The 22379-nt window shown below is 44.9% G+C and overlaps 2 protein-coding genes across 2 annotated transcripts in view; one reads left to right on the forward strand and one right to left on the reverse strand.

Annotated features, from left to right (window-relative positions):
• eefsec (eukaryotic elongation factor, selenocysteine-tRNA-specific) overlaps positions 1-4185 on the reverse strand; it is a 358203-nt gene extending 354018 nt beyond the window's left edge. Inside the window, exon 1 of the mRNA XM_080186223.1 lies at positions 3879-4185. Coding sequence (XP_080042349.1) covers positions 3879-4167 — 289 coding nt within the window. The 5' untranslated portion in view covers positions 4168-4185. The remainder of the gene's footprint in view (positions 1-3878) is intronic.
• Positions 4186-8668: 4483 nt separating this feature from the next.
• Positions 8669-22379, forward strand: part of ruvbl1 (RuvB-like AAA ATPase 1) — a 59179-nt gene continuing 45468 nt past the window's right edge. The window contains exons 1-3 of the mRNA XM_080218638.1: positions 8669-8921; positions 19943-20029; positions 20558-20690. Of these exons, the coding sequence (XP_080074764.1) occupies positions 8781-8921; positions 19943-20029; positions 20558-20690 (361 nt within the window). The 5' untranslated portion in view covers positions 8669-8780. The remainder of the gene's footprint in view (positions 8922-19942; positions 20030-20557; positions 20691-22379) is intronic.

Consider the following 22379-nt stretch of genomic DNA (forward strand, 5'->3'; position numbering starts at 1 on the left):
GGTAACAGTCAATGTCTTGCCATTGGAGAATGCATAAAGCTATGCAGATAGGCTCAACCCTGTGGTGTTTTACCACACCAAATACTGAGGTAATCTCTGGAGGCCTAATCTGTGGATGCAAACATAGCTTCTGTCTGCAAGTAACCGATTCGTTAACAGTGGAAGAGTTTCAGCTCTCTGGACGACTTGCTACCCAAAGGATCCGGATCAACGTCCTTAACATTGGCCAATCTGGCCAGGGGAGTAGCAGCCAGGCTGAAATGTTAAAGCTTACTGCAGGAAGACAAACTGTTTACCATGACTCTATCGTGAATTGGAAGAATACATAAAAGTCTTTGTTTTCCTTGCCCCAAGTAAATCTAATCAAGAACTGAGGAAACAGTCTAAGAGGAGACAGTTTAACCATAAGATACAGGATCAGAGTTAGGCTATTTGACCTAGCGAGTCTGCTCCACCATTCAATCATGGCTAATAAATTTCTTAACCCCATTCTCTCTTCTTTTCCCCATAATCTTTGATCCCTTTACGAATCAAAAACCTACCTCTGTCTTAAATACACTCAATGACCTGGCCTCCACAGCCCTCTGTGGCATTGAGTTCTACCAATTCACCACCCTCTGGCTGAAGAAATTCCTCCTCATCTCAGTTCTAAAGTGTCATCCCTTTACTCTGAGGCTGTGCTCTCAGATCCTAGTCTCTCCTACTAATGGAAACATCTTCCCAAAGTCCACTCTATCCAAGCCTTTCAGTATTCTGTAAATTTCAGTGAGATTCACCACACCTCCTAATCCTTCTAAACCCCACTGAGTACATTGTATTGCACTGTATTATATTGAACGTTGTTGAACAGAGAATCTAGGGATGCAAGCACATAGCTCCTTAAAAGTGGCGTCACAGGTAGACAGAGTGGTGAAGGTGATGTTTGGCACACATTTGCCTTTATCGGTTCGACCACTGAGCACAGGGGTTGGGACATTATGTTACAACTGTAGAAGACATTCATAAGTCCACATTTGGAGTACTGCATACAATTCTGGTCACTTGCAATAGGAAGGATGTCACTAAACTGGAAAGGGTACAAAAAGATTTACAAGGATGTTACCAGGACTGGAAGGGTTAAATTATAAGGAAAGTCTGGATAGGCTGGGACTTTTTTCCCCTGGAGAGTAGGAGGATGAAGGGTGACCTTGTAGAAGTTTATAACATTGTGAGGAGCATAGATAAGGTGAATAGCCAAGATCTTTATCCCAGGATAGGGGAGTCCAAAATTAGGGGGTACAGGTTTAAGGGCAGAGAGGAAAGATTTATTCTCCTGACTGTCTTTTTGTCTTGTTCTCAATTCCCTCTGCTCTGAATCCTTACATAGGATTCCCTGGTAGCACGGCGGCAGTGGTGAGCACTACTGCCTCATAGCACCAGGGATCTGGGTACAATTCCCGGCTTGGGTCACTGTCTGTGCAGAGTCTGCAATTTCTCCCTATGTCTGTATGGGTTTCCTCTGGGTGCTCCGGTTTTCTCCCATAGTCTGAAAGACGTGTTGGTTAGGTGCATTGACTATGCTAAATTCTCCCTCAGTGTACCCAAACAGGCGCCAGAGTGTGGCAACTAGGAGATTTTCACATTAACTTCATTGCAATGTTAATGTAAGCCTAATGTGACACTAGGAAATAACTTAAATAAAACCCTCAACCCATCAAAACAAATACTAGAGTCTCCAAAACATCAGCATATATTTCAATTGAATCCAACTTGGCTGAATATGTGCTATACAAATTACCTGTTCCCTTCATTTTGTTTGTCTAGGACTTTATGAAGTACTTTAACTTGAGAAACTTGACTTTTTTTTGTATAGTTTATTTTTGCATGTTTTTGATTAAAAGGACATATTGCTGTTTAATACTGAGAACTATGAAGGACATCAGTCCCGGTCCAACCCCAGGTATAATCCGTCCAGCTTATACAGGTTCCACTTCCCCCAGAATTAGTGCCAATGCCTTAGGAAGCTGAAAGCCTTCCCCTCACAACATATTAGCCATGTATTCATCCCAGATACCCTGCTGCTTCTACTCTGTGGCACAGGTTGTAATCCTGAGATAACATCCTTTCTGGTCCTATTTTTCAGCTTGTTCCTGGCTGCTTATTTTCCGCTTTTATTGAATTGAAGTATTGTCACATTTTGAATCAATTTGATTTATTGTCACATGTGTCGGGATACAGTGAAAAATAGCTTCTTGCGCGCTAAAAAGACGAAGCACACTGTTCATAGAGTATACGGGGAGAAGGGAAGAAGAGGTTGTAGAATGCAATGTTACAATCATAGGTAGGGGGTAGAGAAAGATCATTGTTAGACAGTTTAAAATAGTCAGAGTACAGTTTTAAAAGCATAAAAGAATGTAAAAGATTGAATTAGATGATATGCTGGGGACAGCTCACAAGAAGTGATTAGCACCGCTGCCTCACAGCGCCAGGGACCCGGGTTTGATTCCCAACTTGGGTCACTGTGTGTGGAATTTGCACTTTCTCCTGCTGTCTGCATGGTTTCCTCCCGCAGTCCAAAAGGTTGGGTGCATTGGCCAAGCTAAATTCTCCTTCAGAGTACCCAAACTGGGGCTGGAGTATGGCGACTAGGGGATTTTCACAGTAACTTCATTGCGGTGTTAATATAAGTCTACTTGTGACACTGATAAATAAACTGAAAAAGAAGTCACCACACTCTGGCACCATTTTCCTTGTATCGGTATATAGTGAAAAGTAGTTTTTTTTTACACATTATACAGACAAATCGTACTGTCCTTGGAGTACATAAGAGAGAAGGAAAGGGGAGGATGCAGAATGCAGTGTTACAATCATTGCTAGGTGTAGAGAAAGATCATTGTTAGAGAGTTTAAAAGAATTAGAGTGCAGTTTTCATTCACAGGTTTTAAGTCGGTCCGCCTTGTGTCCAACGAGGGGCATACATGCGATGGGTCGTACTTGGGCTGCTCTTGGTTGTTCGAGATTGGCCTAGTGCTTCATGTCATTAGTGTGTGCCTAAACTGGACCAGATACTGGGCAAGACAACAGCTCAGTGACTATCGCTGATTGCTGTGCAGACACATGGATTTGGGCCGGTGTCTGTGGGAGTTTGCGCATTCTCCCCGTGCTTGCGTGGGTTTTCTCCGGGTGCTCCGGTTTCCTCCCACACCCCAAAGATGTGCTGTTAGGCTGATTGGCAGTAATAAATTGTCCCTAAATCAGTTTTCCTCAATCTGGATGGCCATAAAACATTAGACAAGGGTCGTGGGTGGAGAGGGGGACTGGTGGTGTTGAGATGGCGGCATGAGCTCGTTGGGCTGAAGGGCCTGTTTCCCAGGCTGATTCTGTTCTTTTTGTTCTTAGTTTCAAAAGCATAGAAGAGCAAAATATAGAATTAGAGGGTATGCTGGGGACAGCTTGCAAGAAGTCACCACACTCTACTTCCATCTTCCTTTTATCGGTATACAGTGAAAAGTATTGTTTCTTGTGCTAGACAGACAAAACATACTATTCATAGACTACATAGGGGAGAAGGAAAGAGGAGAGTGCGGAACGCAGTGTTACAGTCATTGCTCGGGTGCAGAGAAAGATCATTGTTATAGAGAGTAAAAGAGTTAGAATGCGGTTTTAAAAACATAGAAGATCAAAAATATAGAATTAGAAGGTACGCTAGGGACAGCTTGCAAGAAGTCATCACGCTCTATGTATTGGGATGCAGTGGAAAGGATTGTTTCTTGCGTGATACAGACAAAACATACCGTTCATAGAGTACACAGCGGAGAAGGAGAGAGTGCAGAGAAGTAGTGTTGCAGTCACAGCTAGGGTGTAGAGAAAGAACCTCGTTCCTTTTTTAGTTAGCCTACCTCCAATGATGGTCCTGATGAGGGAGGCATGCCCGGGACAGTCCACCAGTGTCACCTGCAGCCTGCTGTAGTCTCCGAGCGGCTTGAGGTGCTCCGGGATGGGCAGGCAGAAGGAGGAGAAGCCCAGGTCCAGGGTGATGCCCCTGTCCCGGCTCTGAGGGTTCTTGTCGAAGGCGGCGGTGGAGGCCGTGGTGCTCAGGGCCCGAGCCAGCGCCGTCTTGCCGCTGTCGATGTGACCCAGCACCCCCACGTTGAAATTCAGAGTCTCGTTCGCAGCCGCCGCCGCCATGGTTACCAGGAAGCAGGGGGACAGTCAAAACCGGCGGACCGGCTGCTGTGCACCCACTTCATACCTTCCCTCGCCCCCTACAGGCGGAGCATTCAAGTTCCGCCTCATAATCCATCCCCCCAGCAGAAATCAAAGCTGAGAAAAACCTGGGACAATAAAAAACAACACATGGTGAAAATTCATTTGAAAAGGAAACAGGACAGTTAATATAAAAAATATACAGAGAGGTTTTAAAACCAGATTATCAAAAGCTGCTGAGAAACCAACCTGTTACCAACCAACCTTGCACCACAGAAAGCATTCTTTCTGGTTGTATCACAGCTTGGTATGGGTCCCTGCTCTGTCCAAGACCACAAAGAACTACAAAAGGTCGTGAATGTAGCCCAACCCATCATGCAAACCAGCCTCCCATCCGTTGACTCTGTTTACGTTTCCTGCTGCCTCGGAAAAGCAGCCAGCATAATGAAGGACCCCACGCACCCCAGACGTTCTCTCTTCCACCTTCTTCCGTCGGGAAAAAGATACAAAAGTCTGAGGTCACATACCAACTGACGCAAGAACAGCTTCTTCCCTGCTGCTGTCAGACTTTTGAATGGACTTACTTTGCATTAAGTTGATCTTTCTCTACATCCTAGCTAAGACGGTAACACTACATTCTGCGCTTTCTCCTTTCCTTCTCTATGAACAGTACACTTTGTCTATATAGCGCACAGGAAACAATACTTTTCACTGTATACTGACACGTGATAATAATAAATCAAATCAAATCAAAAACTTGCTGCTTATTCTCAGCATTTTCTGTTTACATTTGATGAGGCTGCATCTGGAGTATTGCACACAGTTTTGGTCCATTTATTTGAGGAAACATGTGGTGGAATTGGAGGCAGTTCAGAGGAGGTTCACTCAATTGATTCCAGAGAGGAAGGGTTTGTCATATGAAGAGATATTGAACAATTTATGACAAAAGGATAAATTAGATGTGGAGTGGATGCTTCCTCTTGTGGGGCATCCTGGGATGCGAGGTCATAATCTTTGTATAACGGGTAGCGAATTTAAAACAGAGTTGAGGAGAGACTACTTCTCCCAAAGGGTTGTGAATCTGTGGAATTCGTGGCCCCAAAGTACGGTAGATGTGGGACAGTGAGTAAATTTGAGGAGGAGTTAAACAGATTTTTAATTGATAATGGGTTATGGGGAGAAGGCAGGAAAATGGGATGAGGAGCATATCAACCATGATCAAAGGGCAGAGTGGATTCATAAGAACATAAGAAATAGGAGCAGGAGTAGGCCATCTAGCCCTTCGAGCCTGCCCCGCCATTCAATAAGATCATGGCTGATCTGTCATGGCTCAGTTCCACATTCCCGCCCTCTCCCCATAACCCTTAATCCCCTCTCTTTTCAAAAACCCATCAACCCGCGTCTTAAAAATATTTAGCGAGGTAACCTCCACCACTTCAACGGGCAGAGAATTCCAGAGATTCATCACCCTTTGAGTGAAGAAGTTCCTCCTCAACTCCGTTCTAAACCGCCCCCCTTTTATCTTGAGGCTGTGCCCCCTAGTCCTATAATCCTTTCTGAGCGGGAAGAGTCTCTCCACCTCTATCCTATCCATCCCATTCATCATCTTATACGTCTCAATGAGATCTCCCCTCATTCTTCTAAACTCTAACGAGTACAAGCCTAGTTTATTCAGCCTCTCCTCATAGCTCAACCCCCTCAACTCCGGCATCAGCCTAGTAAACCTCCTCTGCACTCCCTCCAAGGCCAAAATATCTTTGCGTAAGTACAGCGACCAAAACTGCACACAGTACTCCAGCTGCGGCCTCACCAATGCCCTATACAGCTGCAGCAAGACCTCCCTACTTTTATATTCAATCCCCCTCGCTATGAAGGCCAGCATCCCATTCGCCTTCCTGATCACCTGCTGCACCTGCAAGCTGGGTTTTTGCAACTCATGCACAAGGACCCCGAGGTCCCTCTGCACCGTCGCCTGCTGCAGTTTTTCGCCACGTAAGTGATAATCCTTCCTACTATTATTCCTACCAAAGTGGACCACCTCGCACTTGCATTCGATGGGCCGAATGGCCTAATTCTGTTCCTATAACTTATGAACTTCTTTTTCTGGAAATACGCAGCATCTCTAAAGAAACAAGATGGATTGCAGAGAGCTTGACAGCACAGGTTCAGTCCAACAGGCCCATTTCCCTGTAGCATTTTCCCCTTTCCTGAAATGCATTCTGTAGTGAGCACTAGTTGAATAGTTTTACATTTGTATAGCCATCTTTATTCCTGTTCAGCTTTGATAAAGCACAGCCACACAGTCAGAGCTTCCATCTTACATAGGTGTCTCCTCTTCCTTGAAGATGCTAACCTACGATGAACACTTTCAGAACAGGAGGAAGCCACTCAGCCCCTCAAGTCTGTTCTATGTCTAAGTTGGCACTAAGTGCTTCTTTAATTCATTCGTAGGACATGGGCATCGCTGGCTGATCAGCATTTATTGTCCATCCCAAGCTGCCTTTGGAGGGCCGTTGAGTGTCAACTACCTTGCTGTGGCTCTGGAGTCACATGTAGAACAGAGAGGGTGAGGATGGCAGATTTCCTTCCCTAAAGGACAATCGTGGCTTATCTGCCAGCAACACCCACATTTTGGAAAATAACATTTTTCTTAAAACTACAAATTGTTGTTGTGTGTATTTTCAACATTTGTTAAATTAAGTTATAGAATAATTCATCTATTTGGCTCGCTGAGTGTCTACCAGCTCTCTATAGAGCAATCCTCTCAGTTGAATATCCTGCTCTATTCTTGTAAAAAGTTTATTTCCTGTAAGAACCCATATCCAAATTCCTTTTGAAATGATGAATTGTTTCCACTTGCACCATCCTTATGGACATGATTATAACTGAGAATAAGTAGCTTCATTGGGTCTTTATAGGTTTACAGCAAGGAAAGAGGCCCACGGTTCATCGTATACAAGTTGGCCATCAAACTTATCCAGGTAGTATTCAGGAAGGATGGGGCTACAGAAGGACTCACTCAGGTTAGGAGAGTGGGCAAAGAAGTGGCAGATGGAATACAATGTGGAAAAGTGTGAGGGTTATGCACATTGGAAGGAGGAATGGAGGTACAGACTATTTTTTAAATGGGGAAATGCTTAGGAAATCAGAAACACAAAGGATTTGGGAGTCAATGTTCAAGATTCTCTTAAGGTTAACGTGCAGGTTCAGTCAGCAGTCAGGAAGGCAAACGCAATGTTAACATTTATATCAAGAAGGCGAGAATACAAGAGGAGGGATGTACTTCTGAGGCTGTATAAGGCTCTGGTCAGACCCCATTTGAAGTACTGTGAGCAGTTTTGGACCCCATATCTAATAAGGGGATGCAATGGGTAATGGGGAAAAAGCAGGAGAATGGGGATGCAAAAAAGATCAGCTATGATTGATTGGCACAGCAGACACAATGGGTCGAGTGACCTAATTCTGCTCCTATGTCTTATGGTCTTATCAAGCACCAGCCTTCCATCCATTGACACTGTCTACGTTTCCCGCTGCCTGGGAAAAGCAGCCAGCATAATCAAGGACCCCACGCACCCCGGACATACCCTTTTCCACCTTCTTCCATCGGGAGAAAAATACAAAAGCCTCAGGTCACATAACAATCAATTCAAGAACAGCTTCTTCCCTGCTACCATCAGACTTTTGAATGCACCTACCTTGTATTAAGTTGATTTTTCTCCGTACCTTGACTATGACTACATTCTGCACCCTCTCCTTTCCCCCTCTATGAATGGTATGCTTTGCTTGTATAGCACGCAAGAAACAATACTTTTTACTGTATCCCAATGCACGTGACAATAATAAATCAAGTAAAATCAAATTGCTATGGTATTTCAAGTGCTCGTCTAAATGCTTCTGACATGTTGTGAGCGTTCCCATCTCCACCACCCTTTGAGGCAGTGAGTTCCAGATTCCCACCACCCTCTGTGCAACATTTCACAGTTTTAGGGTCCAGTTGTTTTTACATCCTAGCTTTTTGTATGTGTTAAAGTTTAAAGTATGTATTGTAAAGATGATATACATTCTTAAATTATAAATGTGAATTTTAAAATATCAGAATACTTGATTAGAGTAAAATAATATTCCAGAACCATAAATGTCCTCTAGTGCAACAAGTCACAGTATTCTCTGTAATTTAATGTAACATTATTCTCTGGTCTGTCTCCTGGGCTAGGGAGGGGCAAGCTGTGATTGACAGCGACATTGTCCAATCACAAACGAACATGAACAGCCAATTATAATACAGGGAATCTGCACTTCCGGTTGTTTAGGCCCGCCCCTTAGCGACGGAGCCGGAAGTAGATGACACCTAACTTGCTGGGGTGGGCTGTCGCGCTGATTGATGGCGGGTTGGCCAATGAACTGAACGAATGTGTTGACTGACGGCTCCTCGGACCAATCGGCGCAGAGGGCGGGCGTTGCCCCGCGGCACCGGGTTAGTTAGGCCGGTGTTGTCCGCCGCCGCGCTTGGTAACACGCGCCGCCGCTCCGGAGGCCTGCGGATTAGAGCGAAGGGAGGCCGGGGAGGAAGGAGGAAACCAACCCAACACTGAGCCATGAAGATCGAGGAGGTGAAGAGCACCACCAAGACCCAGCGGATCGCCAGTCACAGCCATGTGAAGGGACTGGGCCTGGATGAGAGCGGCCTGGCCAAGGTGGCGGCCGCCGGGCTGGTGGGCCAGGAGAACGCCAGGGAGGTGGGTGACTAGCAGGGGCCCTCGACCGCTATCCCATCACCAGCGGCTTGGAACATAACCCCCTCTCCCAAACACTTAGGATAAACTATAAAAACAAGAGGCTGCATTCCTTTAGCGCCTCTCACTAAATCCAGCTGCCCCCCCCTTTCCAGTCAAATTAGATACATAAGAATATAAGAAATAGGGACAGAAGTAGGCCATCTAGCTCTTCGAGCCTGCCCCGCCATTCAGTAAGATCATGGCTGATCTGAGGTGGGTTAGTTCCACTTTCCCACCTGTTCCCCATAACCCTTAATTCCCTTGTCTATCAGAAATCTATCTACCCGTGACTTAAATATATTCAATGAGGTAGCCTCCACGACTTCAATGGACAGACAATTCCAGAGATTCACCACCCTCTGAGAGAAGCTGTTCTTCAACTCTGTTCTAAACTGTGTCCGCGCCCCCCGCCCCGCTTTATTTTGAGGCTGTACCCTCTAGTTCTGGTTTCCTTTCTAAGTGGAAAGAATCTCTCTACCTCTACCCTATCTAGCCCCTTCATTATCTTATATGTCTCTATAAGATCCCCCCTCAGCCTTCTAAACTCCAACGAGTACAGGCTCAATCTCTCCTCATAAACTAACCCCCTAATCTCCGGTATCAGCCTGGGGAACCTTCTCTGTACTCCCTCCAAGGCCAATATATCCTTTCGCAAATAAGGGGACCAAAATTGTATACAGTACTCCAGTTGCAGCCTCATTAGTGCCTTGTACAATTACAGCAAGACCTTCCTGCTTTTATATTCTATCCCCCTCGGGATAAAGGCCAACATCCCATTTGCCTTCTTGATCACCTGCTGCACCTACAGACTGAGTTTTTGCGATTTGTGCACAAGGACCCCCAGGTCCCTCTGAACAGTAGCATGCTGCAACTTTTCACCATTTATATAATATTCCATCCTCCTATTATTTCTTCCAAAGTGGATAACCTCACATTTGCTAACGTTATACTCCATCTGCCAGGTCCTCGTCCGCTCACTCAGCCGATCCAGATCTCTCCGCAGACTTTCCGCGCCCTCCATGCAATTCGCTTTTCCACTCATCTTTGTGTCATCAGCAAATTTTTGTTACCCTACACTCTGCCCCCTCCTCCAATTTGTCTGTGTATATGGTAAACAGTTCAGGCCCAAGCACCGATCCCTGCAGCATGCCACTAGTCACCAACTGCCAACCAGAAAAGTACCCATTTATTCCAACTCTCTGCTTCCTGTTAGATAGCCAATCCTCAATCCACGTTAACACTTTACCCCCCCCCCCCCCAACTCCGTGTACCCTAACCTTCTGAAGCAACCTTTTGTGAGGCACCTTATTGAATGCCTTCTGGAAATCTAAAAACACCACATCCACCGGTTCCCCTCTGTCTACCGCACTAGTCACATCTTCATAAAAATCCAGTTAGTTCGTCAAACACGACTTCCTCTTCATGAATCCATGCTGCGTCTGCTTGATCGAACCGTTCTTTTCTAGGTGTCCTGCTATTTCTTCTTTAATGATGGATTCTAGCATTTTCCCAACTACGGACGTTAAGCTAACCGGCCTGTAGTTACCTGCCTTTTGTCTGCTACCTTTTTTAAACAGCAGCGTAACAGTAGCTGTTTTCCAATCCGCCGGCACTTCCCCAGAGTCCAGCGAATTTTGATAAATAACTACTAACACATGTGATTAACTAGATTGGGCCGAATGGCCCCCTCCTGCCCCAACGTCTTATAGTCTGTTGTTTTTCTCACTGTCTCCCAATACATATGTTTAATGTTTATTTATTAGCGGCACAGCTATCCTTACGTTAACACTGCAGTGAAATTACTGTGAAAATCCTAATCAAATCCAAGTCATAGAATCCCTACTATGCAGAAGGAGCCATTCGGCTGATCAAATCTGCACCAACCACAAACTCACCCAGACCATAACCCCATGCATTTACCCTAACTAATACCCCTGACACTAAGAAGCACTTTAGCACGGCCAATCCACCAAACCCAGACATCTATTGCATCAGCGTGAAGTCTACCGCATGTCCTCCACTACGCTTCCTGAAGTTGATGACCATCTCCTTCATAAGAAATAGGAGCAGGAGTAGGCCATCTAGCCCCTCGAGCCTGCCCCGCCATTCAATAAGATCATGGCTGATCTGAAGTGGCTCAGTTCCACTTTCCCACTTTCTCCCCATAACCCTTAATCCCCTTGCCTATCAAAAACCTATCCACCCGTGTCTTAAATATATTTAGCGAGGTAGCCTCCACCACTTCAACGGGCAGAGAATTCCAGAGATTCACCACCCTTTGAGTGAAGAAGTTCCTCCTCAACTCCGTTCTAAACTGCCACCCCCTTATCTTGAGGCTGTGCCCTCTAGTCTTGCTGTCCTTTCTGAGCGGGAAGAACCTCTCAACCTCTACCCTATCCATCCCCTTCATCATCTTATACGTCTCAATAAGATCCCCCCTCATCCTTCTAAACTCCAACGAGTACAAGCCCAGTCTATTCAGCCTCTCTACATAGTTCAACCCCCTCAACTCCGGTATCAGCCTAGTGAACCTCCTCTGCACTCCCTCCAAGGCCACAATATCCTTGCGCAAGTACGGCGATCAAAACTGCACACGGTACTCCAGCTGCAGCCTCACCAGTGCCCTGTACAGTTGCAGCAAGACCTCCCTACTTTTATATTCAATCCCCCTCGCTATGAAGGCCAGCATCCCATTTGCCTTCCTGATGACCTGCTGCACCTGCAGACTGGGTTTTTGCGACTCATGCACAAGGACCCCCAGGTCCCTTTGCACCATAGCATGCTGCAGCTTTTCACCCTTTAAATAGTAGTCCCTCCTACTATTATTCCTGCCGAAGTGGATAACCTCACACTTGCCAACATTGTATTCCATCTGCCAGGTCCTCGCCCACTCGCTTAGCCTATCTGGATCCCTCTGCAGACTTTCTACACCCTCCGCACAATTTGCTTTTCCACTTATCTTTGTGTCATCAGCAAATTTCGACACCCTACACTCAACTCCCTCCTCCAGATCATCTGTATAAATGGTAAATAGCTGAGGCCCCAGCACCGATCCCTGGGGCACTCCACTAGTCACCAACCGCCAATCCGAATAGCACCCATTGACACCTACTCTCTGCCTCCTATTAGACAGCCAATCCTCTATCCACGCTAACACCTTACCCCCAACTCCATGCCCCCTAACTTTCTGTAACAACCTTTTGTGCAGCACCTTATCAAATACCTTCTGAAAATCGAGAAACACCACATCCACCGGTTCCCCTCCGTCCACTGTTCATCAATGGGAGTCAGACCTGTCACAGTGGTTGTGGATGTTGCCAATCATTTCAGTTCCGGGCATCACTGCTGGAGTTCCTCAGAGTCCTGTAGTGTAGGAAACCTGACCCATTTTATGCAGAGCAAGGTCCCTGGAGGCAGCAGGACATAGAAATGTACGTAGAAAATAGGAACGGGAGCAGATCATTCAGCCTTCGAGCCTCATCCACCACCACTCATTCTGATAATGGTTGATCATCAAATTCAATATCTTGATCCCATCTACGCACCGCCCCACGTCCCATATGTCCCTTAGGTCCCAAGAACTATATCGAATTTATTTTTGAAATTGTGCAATATTTTGGCCTCAGCTACTTTCAGTGGTAGTGAATTCCACAGACTCACCACTCTCTGGGTGAAGAATTTTTTCCTTGCCTCAAATGATGTACGGGTTAGATGGTTAGCCATGCTAAATTGCCCCTTAAATCAGAGGATTAGCAGGGTAAATACGTACAGTTACACGGACAGAGTCTGTGTGGGATTGTGTCTTGCAGGCTTTATGGGCCAAATGGTCCCCTCCTGCACTATAGGATTCTGTGATTCTCAGTGCAAAAGAGTTTACCCCTTATTGTCAAACTATGACCCGTAATTCTGGACTCTCCCACCATCGGGAACACTTTTTTCTGAATCCACCCTGTCTTCGTGACAGTCATAAAAACTGTACAATGCAGAAGAGGCTATTTGGCCCATCGAGTCTGCACTGACCACAATCCTACCCAGGCCCTACCCCCATATCCCTACCTATTTACCTGCTAATCCCTCTAATCTATGCATCTCAAGACTTCAAGGGGCAATTTTTTTTAGCATGGCCAATCAACCTAACCTGCACATCTTTCAAACTGTGGGAGGAAACCCATGTAAACACGAGGAGAATGTGCAAACTCCACACAAACAGTGACCCAAGCTGGGGATCGAACCTGGGCCTTGGAGCTGTGAAGCAGCTCTCTTCTAAACTCTAATGAATATAATCTTAACCGACAGTCCTGTCATCCCAGGAATCAGCCTGGTTGGCTGCACTCACTCTATAGCAAGAGGATCTCTCCTCGGAGGACACCAAAAGAGTACTCCAGGTGAGGCCACCCCAATGCCCTACACAATTGCAGTAAAACATTCCCATTTCTATACTCAATTAATCTTGCTATACAATTTGCCTCCTTAACTGCCTGCTATACCTGCATGCTTACTTTCAGCGACTGATGCGCAAGGACATCAAGGTCTCACTGAGTATCCACCTCTTCCAGTTTACACAATTCAAATAATAATTGCCTTTCTATTTTTGCTGCCCAAGTGGACAGGTGAGAAAGGTGGTCAAAAAGGCAAATAGGGATACTTGCCTTTATTAGCCAAGACATGGAATATATAGAATGATGGTCAAAGGTTATTTTTGTGATTCAAAGCCTCTTACCAATGGTATACTGCAGTGATTGGTGCTGGGTCCCATACTGTCTGCAGTGTATAGTCATGATCTTGATGTGAATATGGGAGGTACGGAAAGCAAGTTTGAAAATTAGTGGTGTAATAAATAGTGACAAGGAGAGCCTTAGATTACAGGATGACGTAGATGGACAGAACAGTGGCAAATAGAAAATAACCCTGAAAAGTTTAAGGTGAGGCACTTTGGGAGAACTGACAAAGCAAGGGAATATGCAATGAATGGTAGGACGAAAGGAAGTACAGAGGACCGGAGGGATCTTGGGGTGCCTATCTAAAGATCCCTGAAGGTAGCAGGACAGGTAGATAAGGTGGTTAAGACATGTTGGACTTGCCTTTATTATCTGATGAATGGAATATAAAAGCAAGAGGGAATGATGGAGCTGGAGTACTCTGTGCAGTTCTGGTCGACACACTAAAGAGACAGAGGAGATTCATCGGTATGTTGCCTGGGCTGGAGTGTTTCAGCTATGAAGTGAGGCTGGCTTGACTGGGGTTGTTTTCCTTGGAGAAGAGAAAGCTGAGGGGCTGGGGGGAGAAACTGATTAAGATGCTCAAAATTATGAGGGATGTAAATAGGGTCAATAGGAAGAAACTCTTCCCTTTAGCAGAGGGGTCAATAACCTGGGGTGATAGACTTGAGGTAAGGGGCAGAGGATTAAGAGGAAATTGAAAAAAAGCTGTTTCACCCAGAGGATGGTGGGAATCTGGAACTTAGTGCCCAAAGAAACCCTCAAAACATTTAAGAAGCATTTAAATGATCACTTGAAACACCATAGCATACAAGGCTACAGACCAAGTGCTGAAAAATGGGACTAATATAGATAGTTGCTTTATGGCCGGGGCAAACACGGGCTGAAGGCCCTCTTTTTGTTCCAAGAAACCCCATGACTGAGAGTGCTGCCCTGTCCAAGGTGCTGTCCTACAAATGAATTAATAAAGGATGTAAGGCAAATGTAAAGCTATTTGAAAAGGGACAGGGAATTATCCTGGTGACATGGCCAAAACACTACCAAAAATGAATGAGCGATCATTGCATTATTGTTTGTGGGACCTTTCTGTGTGGAAATTGGCTGCTGTGGTTTACATAATTTCATAAGTGCATTTCATTGGCTGTGAAGCTCTTTGGCATCCTGTGGATATCAATCATAATCATGGTTTCAATGAGTTTTTATCTTTAGAGTCAGTTTGTCAATACTCCTCTTTCCTGTCATTCTGCCTGTCATCTACATTTTGAGGAATGGTCTGTACATTGCCTTTCTCCCAAACTTGCCACATATTAGTCTCTATTGTGGATCTTACCCAAATCCAATTTCAACTCTTATCAAGAGGAGGCTCCCAAGATGCAGATAATAGGTCATACTTTCCAGGATCTTGCCATTGGTCTTAATATAGGGAGAGGTTTTTTATTCATTTGTGAGACATGGGTGTCCCTGGATGGCCAGCATTTATTGCCCATCCCTAGTTGCCCTTGGGGGACAATTGCTGTGGCTCTGGAGTCACATGTAGGCCAGACCAGGTAAGGACGGCAGATTTCCTTCCCCAAAGGAAATTAGTGGGTTTACTTCCCCAAAGGACAATGGTTTTTCCAACAATTGGCAATGGTTTCATAGTCATCAGTAGATTCTTAATTCCAGATATCTTTTATTGAATTCAAATTCCACCACCTGCTGTGGCGAGATTCAAACGTGGGTACCCAGAACATTAGCTGAGTTTCTGGGTTAATAGTCTAGCGGTAATACCATTAGGCCATCGCCTCTCTCTGTGTTTGTTTGTGGGAGCTGGTTGGAAAAGATCCTTCGTTTTCCAAATATTTAGTGAAAGGACTATTTTCCCATGTGCTTCAGAGAAAAGTCAGCAATACCTTGGAGTTCAGTTCCTGAATAAGTGTGCACACAAGTGTCACCTAGGTGTTGAACAATTTCCTGTATGAGCTGCTGCCATACACGTTTCTCCATCTTGCCTTTGCCTGCCCTCCAGACATAGCTTAGTGTGCCTTCTTGCCATTTGGTGACAAGGATCCCTGGGCTCTTTGGACCTGGAGTGAAGAGTATTGCCTGCAGCAGTCCCACTTAACCGTAGGTTTCACTGGTTCACAGACTCCCAACATGTATCTTTTGCTGCCTTCTGGAGCCTGTGGATCATGTATTTGCAAGTTGTCCTAGGCTACATCCTTTTTTTAATTTATGAAAAATCTGTTACTTTTTGTTGCACTTCAGTCCCAAGTTCCTGATCGTCAGGCACGTCTAATAGAGGTGGACATTTCCGTGGGCCTGCACCTGGACCTAGCTAAACTGGCCATTAATAGCTGCAGGTAACATGTGGTCAAGGAGGTTGTCCATCCCGGCTTTTGCCCCTTCTCCAAATCTATACTCGCTATCGGGTATCTCTGGAAAGGGAAAGCATGGTGTACGCCTGCAGCATCGAGACCCTCCATGCCCAGTGGGTCCAGCGGAAACTGGGATGCATTATCCATCCCTTTAATCATGTTTTAAAGAACAAAGAACAACCCAGCATGGGAAACAGGCCCTTCGGCCCAACGAGCCCGCGCCGCCTCATCACCCTACACCTATTCTAACCTGCGTGTCTACGAATGGAACCCCTAACTTAGCCAGATTCAGAGGAGAATAGTGCCAATTTGGTAAAACCAATCAGCCTAAGAGCACATCTTTGGGGTGTGGGAGGAAACCGGAGCTCCCGGAGGAAACCCACGCAACCACAGGGAGAATGCACAAACTCCCACAGACACAGGCCCAAATCCATCTATCTGCACAGCTAGCAGTGCTAGTCACCGAGCTGTTGTGGCGCCCGTCTACCGGTCCAGGATCAAGCACACACACCGACACGAAGTACTAGGCCACTCCCGGAACCTCCAAGAGCAGCCCACGCACAACCCACCGTGTGCATGCCCCTCGTTTGGCAACGAGGTGGACCTCCACCTGCGGAATAAAAAGACAAAAACGTTAATCTTACAAGTCTGCTTTTCCGGTGTCTCCCGAGGTTCTAACCTTATTTAATAGCCCCTACCATAACCGTCCATCCTCATTTCACTCATGTGTCTATCTAACTAAACCTTAAACGAGTCCAACGTTCTTGCCTCCACCACCCTACTCGGTAGCGCGTTCCATACCCCCACAACTCTCTGCGTAAAGAACCTTCCTCTCACATCCAAATGTTTTGTTTTGCTGTTTTGAGTTTCCTGTGAGACTTTGTTTACATTGATGCGGTATCCCCCCCCAGAAACTGCATTTTTAATTTATCCCACAGTTTGTTAATTTCATTTATTTGGTTAATGAAAACGAGCATACTGAAGCTCAGTGAGGTTGGTATTGTTTTATATTGAAGATATTGGATGATGAACATTTTCCCATCTGTTCTGTAGATAACCTGCATGCCTGTGGGTGCAGTATTGCAGCAAAGAAAATAGAGAAGAGATTTGGTGTCATTCTGGAGCAGACAGGAATGTGCCAAATTTCTGAGGGCAATCTAGTTTAAGGATCATACTTCATAAGACTTTACAGTTGGCAGCATCAAAGTTTTTGAAAAAGGCCATGTGCAGTGGCTGGTGATGTTTCTTGCACATACTGAATTTGCTGTGAAGATTATGTCTGGTGTCCCTCAATCCAAAAACTATACAGCAACTCTAGAAGGAGATCCTAACCGTCAAAGAGAGTCCGAAGACATGAAGATCCAATTAATCTTAATGGCAGAGCCACTTTTACAGAAATATTCCCAGAATCAGGGCTGCAGTCAGGGATCTTTGGAAACAGACTTTGGTAATTATTAGGAGGGGGGATCTGGATGAAATGATTTTCAAACAGAGCCTTATCTTTTCTGCTCAACAGCGACTGTGATTTGAACAACCTGGAGATTGTTCGGGTGGGTGAGGAGTGGGTACAGTAAGAAGTTTCACAACACCAGGTTAAAGTCCAACAGGTTTATTTCATAGCACAAGTCACAAGCTTTCAGAGCGCTGCCCCTTCGTCAGGTGAGTAGGAGTTCTGTTCACATAAGAACTCAAGAAATAAATAGGAGCAGGAGTAGGCCATCTAGCCCTTCGAGCCTGCCCCGCCATTCAATAAGATCATGGCTGATCTGTCGTGGCTCAGTTCCACATTCCCGCCCTCTCCCCATAACCCTTGATCCCCTCTCTTATCAAAAACCCATCAACCCGCGTCTTAAAAATATTTAGCGAGGTAGCCTCCACCACTTCAACGGGCAGAGAATTCCAGAGATTCATCACCCTTTGAGTGAAGAAGTTCCTCCTCAACTCCGTTCTAAACCGCCCCCCCTTTATCTTGAGGCTGTGCCCCCTAGTCCTACTGTCCTTTCTGAGCGGGAAGAGTGTCTCCACCTCTATCCTATCTATCCCATTCATCATCTTATACGTCTCAATGAGATCTCCCCTCATTCTTCTAAACTCTAACGAGTACAAGCCTAATTTATTCAGCCTCTCCTCATAGCTCAACCCCCTCAACTCCGGCATCAGCCTAGTAAACCTCCTCTGCACTCCCTCCAAGGCCAAAATATCCTTGCGTAAGTATGGCGCCCAAAACTGCACACAGTACTCCAGCTGCAGCCTCACCAATGCCCTATACAGCTGCAGCAAGACCTCCCTACTTTTATATTCAATCTCCCTCGCTATGAAGGGACATATAAAGACACAAACGGGGCAATATAAAGACACAAACTCAGTTTACAAAATAATGATTGGAATGTGAGTCTTTACAGGTAATCGAGTCTTAAAGGTACAGACAATGTGACTGGAGAGAGTTAAGCACAGTTAAAGAGATGTGTATTGTCTCCAGCCAGGACAGCTAGTGAGATTTTGCAAGCCCAGGCAAGTCGTGGCGGATTATAGATAGTGTCACATGGACCCAAGATCCTGGTTGAGGCTGTTCTCGTGTATGGAACTTGGCTATCAGTCTCTGCTCAGCGACTCCATGTTCTCATGTATCGTGAAGTTAGCCTTGGAGAATGCTTACTGGAAGATCAAAGGCTGAATGCCTGTGACTACTGAAGTGTTCCCCAACAGAAAGAGAACACTCTTGCCTGGTGATTGTCGAGCGGTGTTCATTCATCCGTTGTTGTAGCATCTGCATTGTCTCCCCAATGTACCACGTCTCGGTGCATCTTTTGATATGGTACATGGGGTACCATGCAGACACTTCGACAACGGATGAATGAACAAATGAACACCACTCGGCATTCCAACCATTATTTTGTAAATTCAGTCTTTACAGTTGTGTCTTTACATTTTGTGATCTTTTATATTCTGTTTGTGAACTGAACTCCAACTCACCTGATGAAGGGACAGCGCTCCGAAAGCTTGAGGCTTGTGTTACCAAATAAACCTGTTGGACTTTAGCCTGGTGTTGTGAGACTTCTTACTGTGCTTATCCCAGTCCAACGTTGGCATGCCTATGTGAGGGGTGGTTGGCAGAGTTGGAATGGGAAGGCGCAAGTGTTTGTCCTCTGAGAGCCGACTCTGCTGCTCCTGCCCCACAAGGAGTTTTAACAAGAATAATTTCTTTTAACACTTTCGTTGGTAACCCCCATCACATTCCGCTGCAGACTGCAGATAATGGCTCGTCTGAGGTCCAGATACATGTAACCTATTGGTGGCAGTAAGGAGTCAATATCCTGGCTGTTGGGCACCCTTGGCAAGATGATGCGACAACATAGCACCCGGCCTTGCTACTTCCTTGGCAAAGTAAACCTCGCACTCAGCTCATGCGTGGATGGAGTCTCAGACTTTTACTCTGGCATATTGTCAGTCTTTTGATTATTTTCTGAGGCTGTACATGACATTTTCAAACCATCTAATTGGATATTACCCCATCCCCATCTTGTTTCCCATTTCTGTCTCTTTCTGGGGATATCTTTAATCATTTGACATTATTTATTAATAGTTTTGTTTCACCGACTAAATAGCTAAATGAATTGTACAAAATTAATTTGTAGCTAAAGTGCACATTGTGAAGTGGCATGCCTTGTGCTTCTGTACTGTACTGAGCTACTGTTCTTATGAGAACATAAGAAATAGGAGCAGGTAAACCCCAAAAAACTATCACACTCTAAAGTTTAGAAAAAAATAAGGAATGTGTGGGTTCTCACTGAGGGGAAAATGATATAGTTTAGACTGCATACTTTAATACTAACTACAATACAATTTCTAGGGTATGATAAGGTCACAAATAAAAGTACTGACTTTTGTCTCTTCTCTTTTTCTGTAGGCTTGTGGGATTATAGTGGAGTTGATTAAAAGTAAGAAAATGGCTGGCAGGGCTGTTTTGTTGGCCGGACCTCCGGGAACTGGCAAGGTACAGTAACCAGTTGGCTCAACAGTTAGCTATGTTCGAAATGCTGAGGGGATTTGGCCTCCTTCATCCCTGAGTTTTTGAGTTTTATAAATGAAAGACTTCTCCAATTTGGCTTCCAATTAGTCCAGAGCATTTAATTCTCACTGAGCTAATCCAATAGAAAAATGTGCAGTTCTCAATGTCTGAATTCATTTTATATCTGGCTGAGGCCTGCAATATGCCTTGTGGATTTTTCCAGTACTCAGTCGAAATTACCACCACTGACGCATAAAGCTTGGCTCATTTATCGAATCCAGCGCGATGTAAGTCTTGCTCTTTTGACATACAGCAGCCTTGTTGTGCTGAGATATTTGAATTTTCAAAAAAAATGTTGAGCTTTAATAAATATTTTAATTTTAATAATTATTTTAATATAACAATTACTTTAGTAATTATTTTAATATAAAAGGGATGAATTTGCTATCCCGAGTTTTCCTTTAATGCTGCACAAGAGTGTTCAGTGAATGTGCTTTATTTTCCTTCCTGTAGACAGCCTTAGCTCTGGCCATTGCACAGGAGCTGGGAAACAAAGTCCCATTTTGTCCAATGGTGGGAAGCGAAGTCTATTCATTTGAAATCAAGAAAACTGAAGTATTAATGGAAAACTTCAGACGAGCAATTGGTGAGTAAGATATTTTAAAGCATTTCTTTGTTTGCATCTTGCAACTATTAGAAAGCTTCTGGTACAGCACTAAATTCTGGCTGATTTTGTATAGGAAGTTATATAATTTAGAATAGTTCAGTAATTTTAAGGGAGAGTTGCAAAGAACAGTGGCTGAATTGTTCGGCTTTAAAATATATAATACTATTCTGTTTAGCATAATAGTGTTGCTAAGAATCTCTTTGAGTTGTTTTAAATGCTCCAGAAATCCCATGGGAGAGATCTTGAATCCTTTAATTCCATTTCACGCGTGGAATCTTGAAACTGACAGTGGCCTCTGGATGCAGTGACCAAGTGCATCTTTAGTTTGTCTGCATCTGAAAACTTGACACTGCAATACTTCGTAATCATATGTGTATTTGTACATATACACGGGCGGCACGGTGGCACAGTGGTTAACATTGCTGCCTCACGGCACCAGGGTCCCAGGTTCAATTTCTGGCTTGGGTCACTGTCTTTGTGGAGTTTGCACGTTCTCTCCATGTCTGCGTGGGTTTCCTCCCACAGTCTGAAAGACTCGCTGGTTGTGTGCATTGACCCAAACAGAAACCAGGATGTGCCGACTGGGGGATTTTCACAGTAACTTCATTTGCACAATTAATGTAAGCCTTACTTGTGACTAATAAATAAATAAACTTTATATATACTTTATTTGCTGAAGGTTGATATTGATCACAATGATGTGTAAGTTTGTAAGTGAGATGTGTGTGGTTTAATTCTCCGTCGATTATTTTGCTTATATTCTGATGCCCAATGTGATTATTCACTACTAACTCAAGCAAATTCAGAAGCAGGAAGTAGGCGAACAATTTAGGCTTAGTCTTCACACACAATGTGATGGATACGTGGACAGGGAAACAGTGGGGACAAATTCATGAGGGAGTTGGATAATATTGTGTAGGAAAGGCAATTAATAAGTTTCTCAACTCCATTCTCCTGCCTTTTCCCCGTAATCTTTGATCCCCTTACCAATCACGGCACGGTGGTTATCACTGCTACCTCATAGTCCGCCAGGGACCCAAGTTCAATTCCTGGCTTGGGCCACTATTGTGTGGGGTATCACATTCTCCCTATGTCTGCATGGGTTTCCTCCGGGTGCTCCAGTTTCCTCCCACTGTCCGAACAAGGTGCTGGCCATGGGCTTTGGCCATGCTAAATTCTCCCTCAGTGCACCTAAACAGGTGCAGGAGTGTGGCGACTGTTGGATTTTCACAGTAACTTCAGTGCAGTGTTAATGTAAACCTACTTGTGACTATTAAATGAACTCAGTGAAGAACATATCTATTTCTGTCTTAAATACACTCAATGAACTGGCTTCCACAGCCATCTGTGGCAATGAATTCCACAGATTCACCACTCTCTGGCTGAAGAAATTCCTTCTCATCTCAGTTTGAAAGGTTCTTCCTTAATTTTGAGACTGTGCCTTTGGATCCTAGTCTCTCCCACTGATGAAAGTACCTTCCCCACATCCACTCTATCCAGGCCTTTCAGTACTCTGTAAGTTTCAATGAGATCCCCCCTCATCCTTCTAAGCTCCATCGAGTACAGACCCAGAGTCCTCAGGTGCTTCTCATGCATCAAGCTTTTCATTCCTGGGATCACTCTCTTGAACCACCTCTTGACCTTATCCAGGGCCAGCATGTCCTCCTT

The sequence above is a fragment of the Carcharhinus amblyrhynchos genome, chromosome 3 (assembly GCF_965287045.1).
Source record: "Carcharhinus amblyrhynchos chromosome 3, sCarAmb.v2.hapA, whole genome shotgun sequence".
NCBI classification, from domain to species: Eukaryota; Metazoa; Chordata; class Chondrichthyes; order Carcharhiniformes; family Carcharhinidae; genus Carcharhinus; species Carcharhinus amblyrhynchos.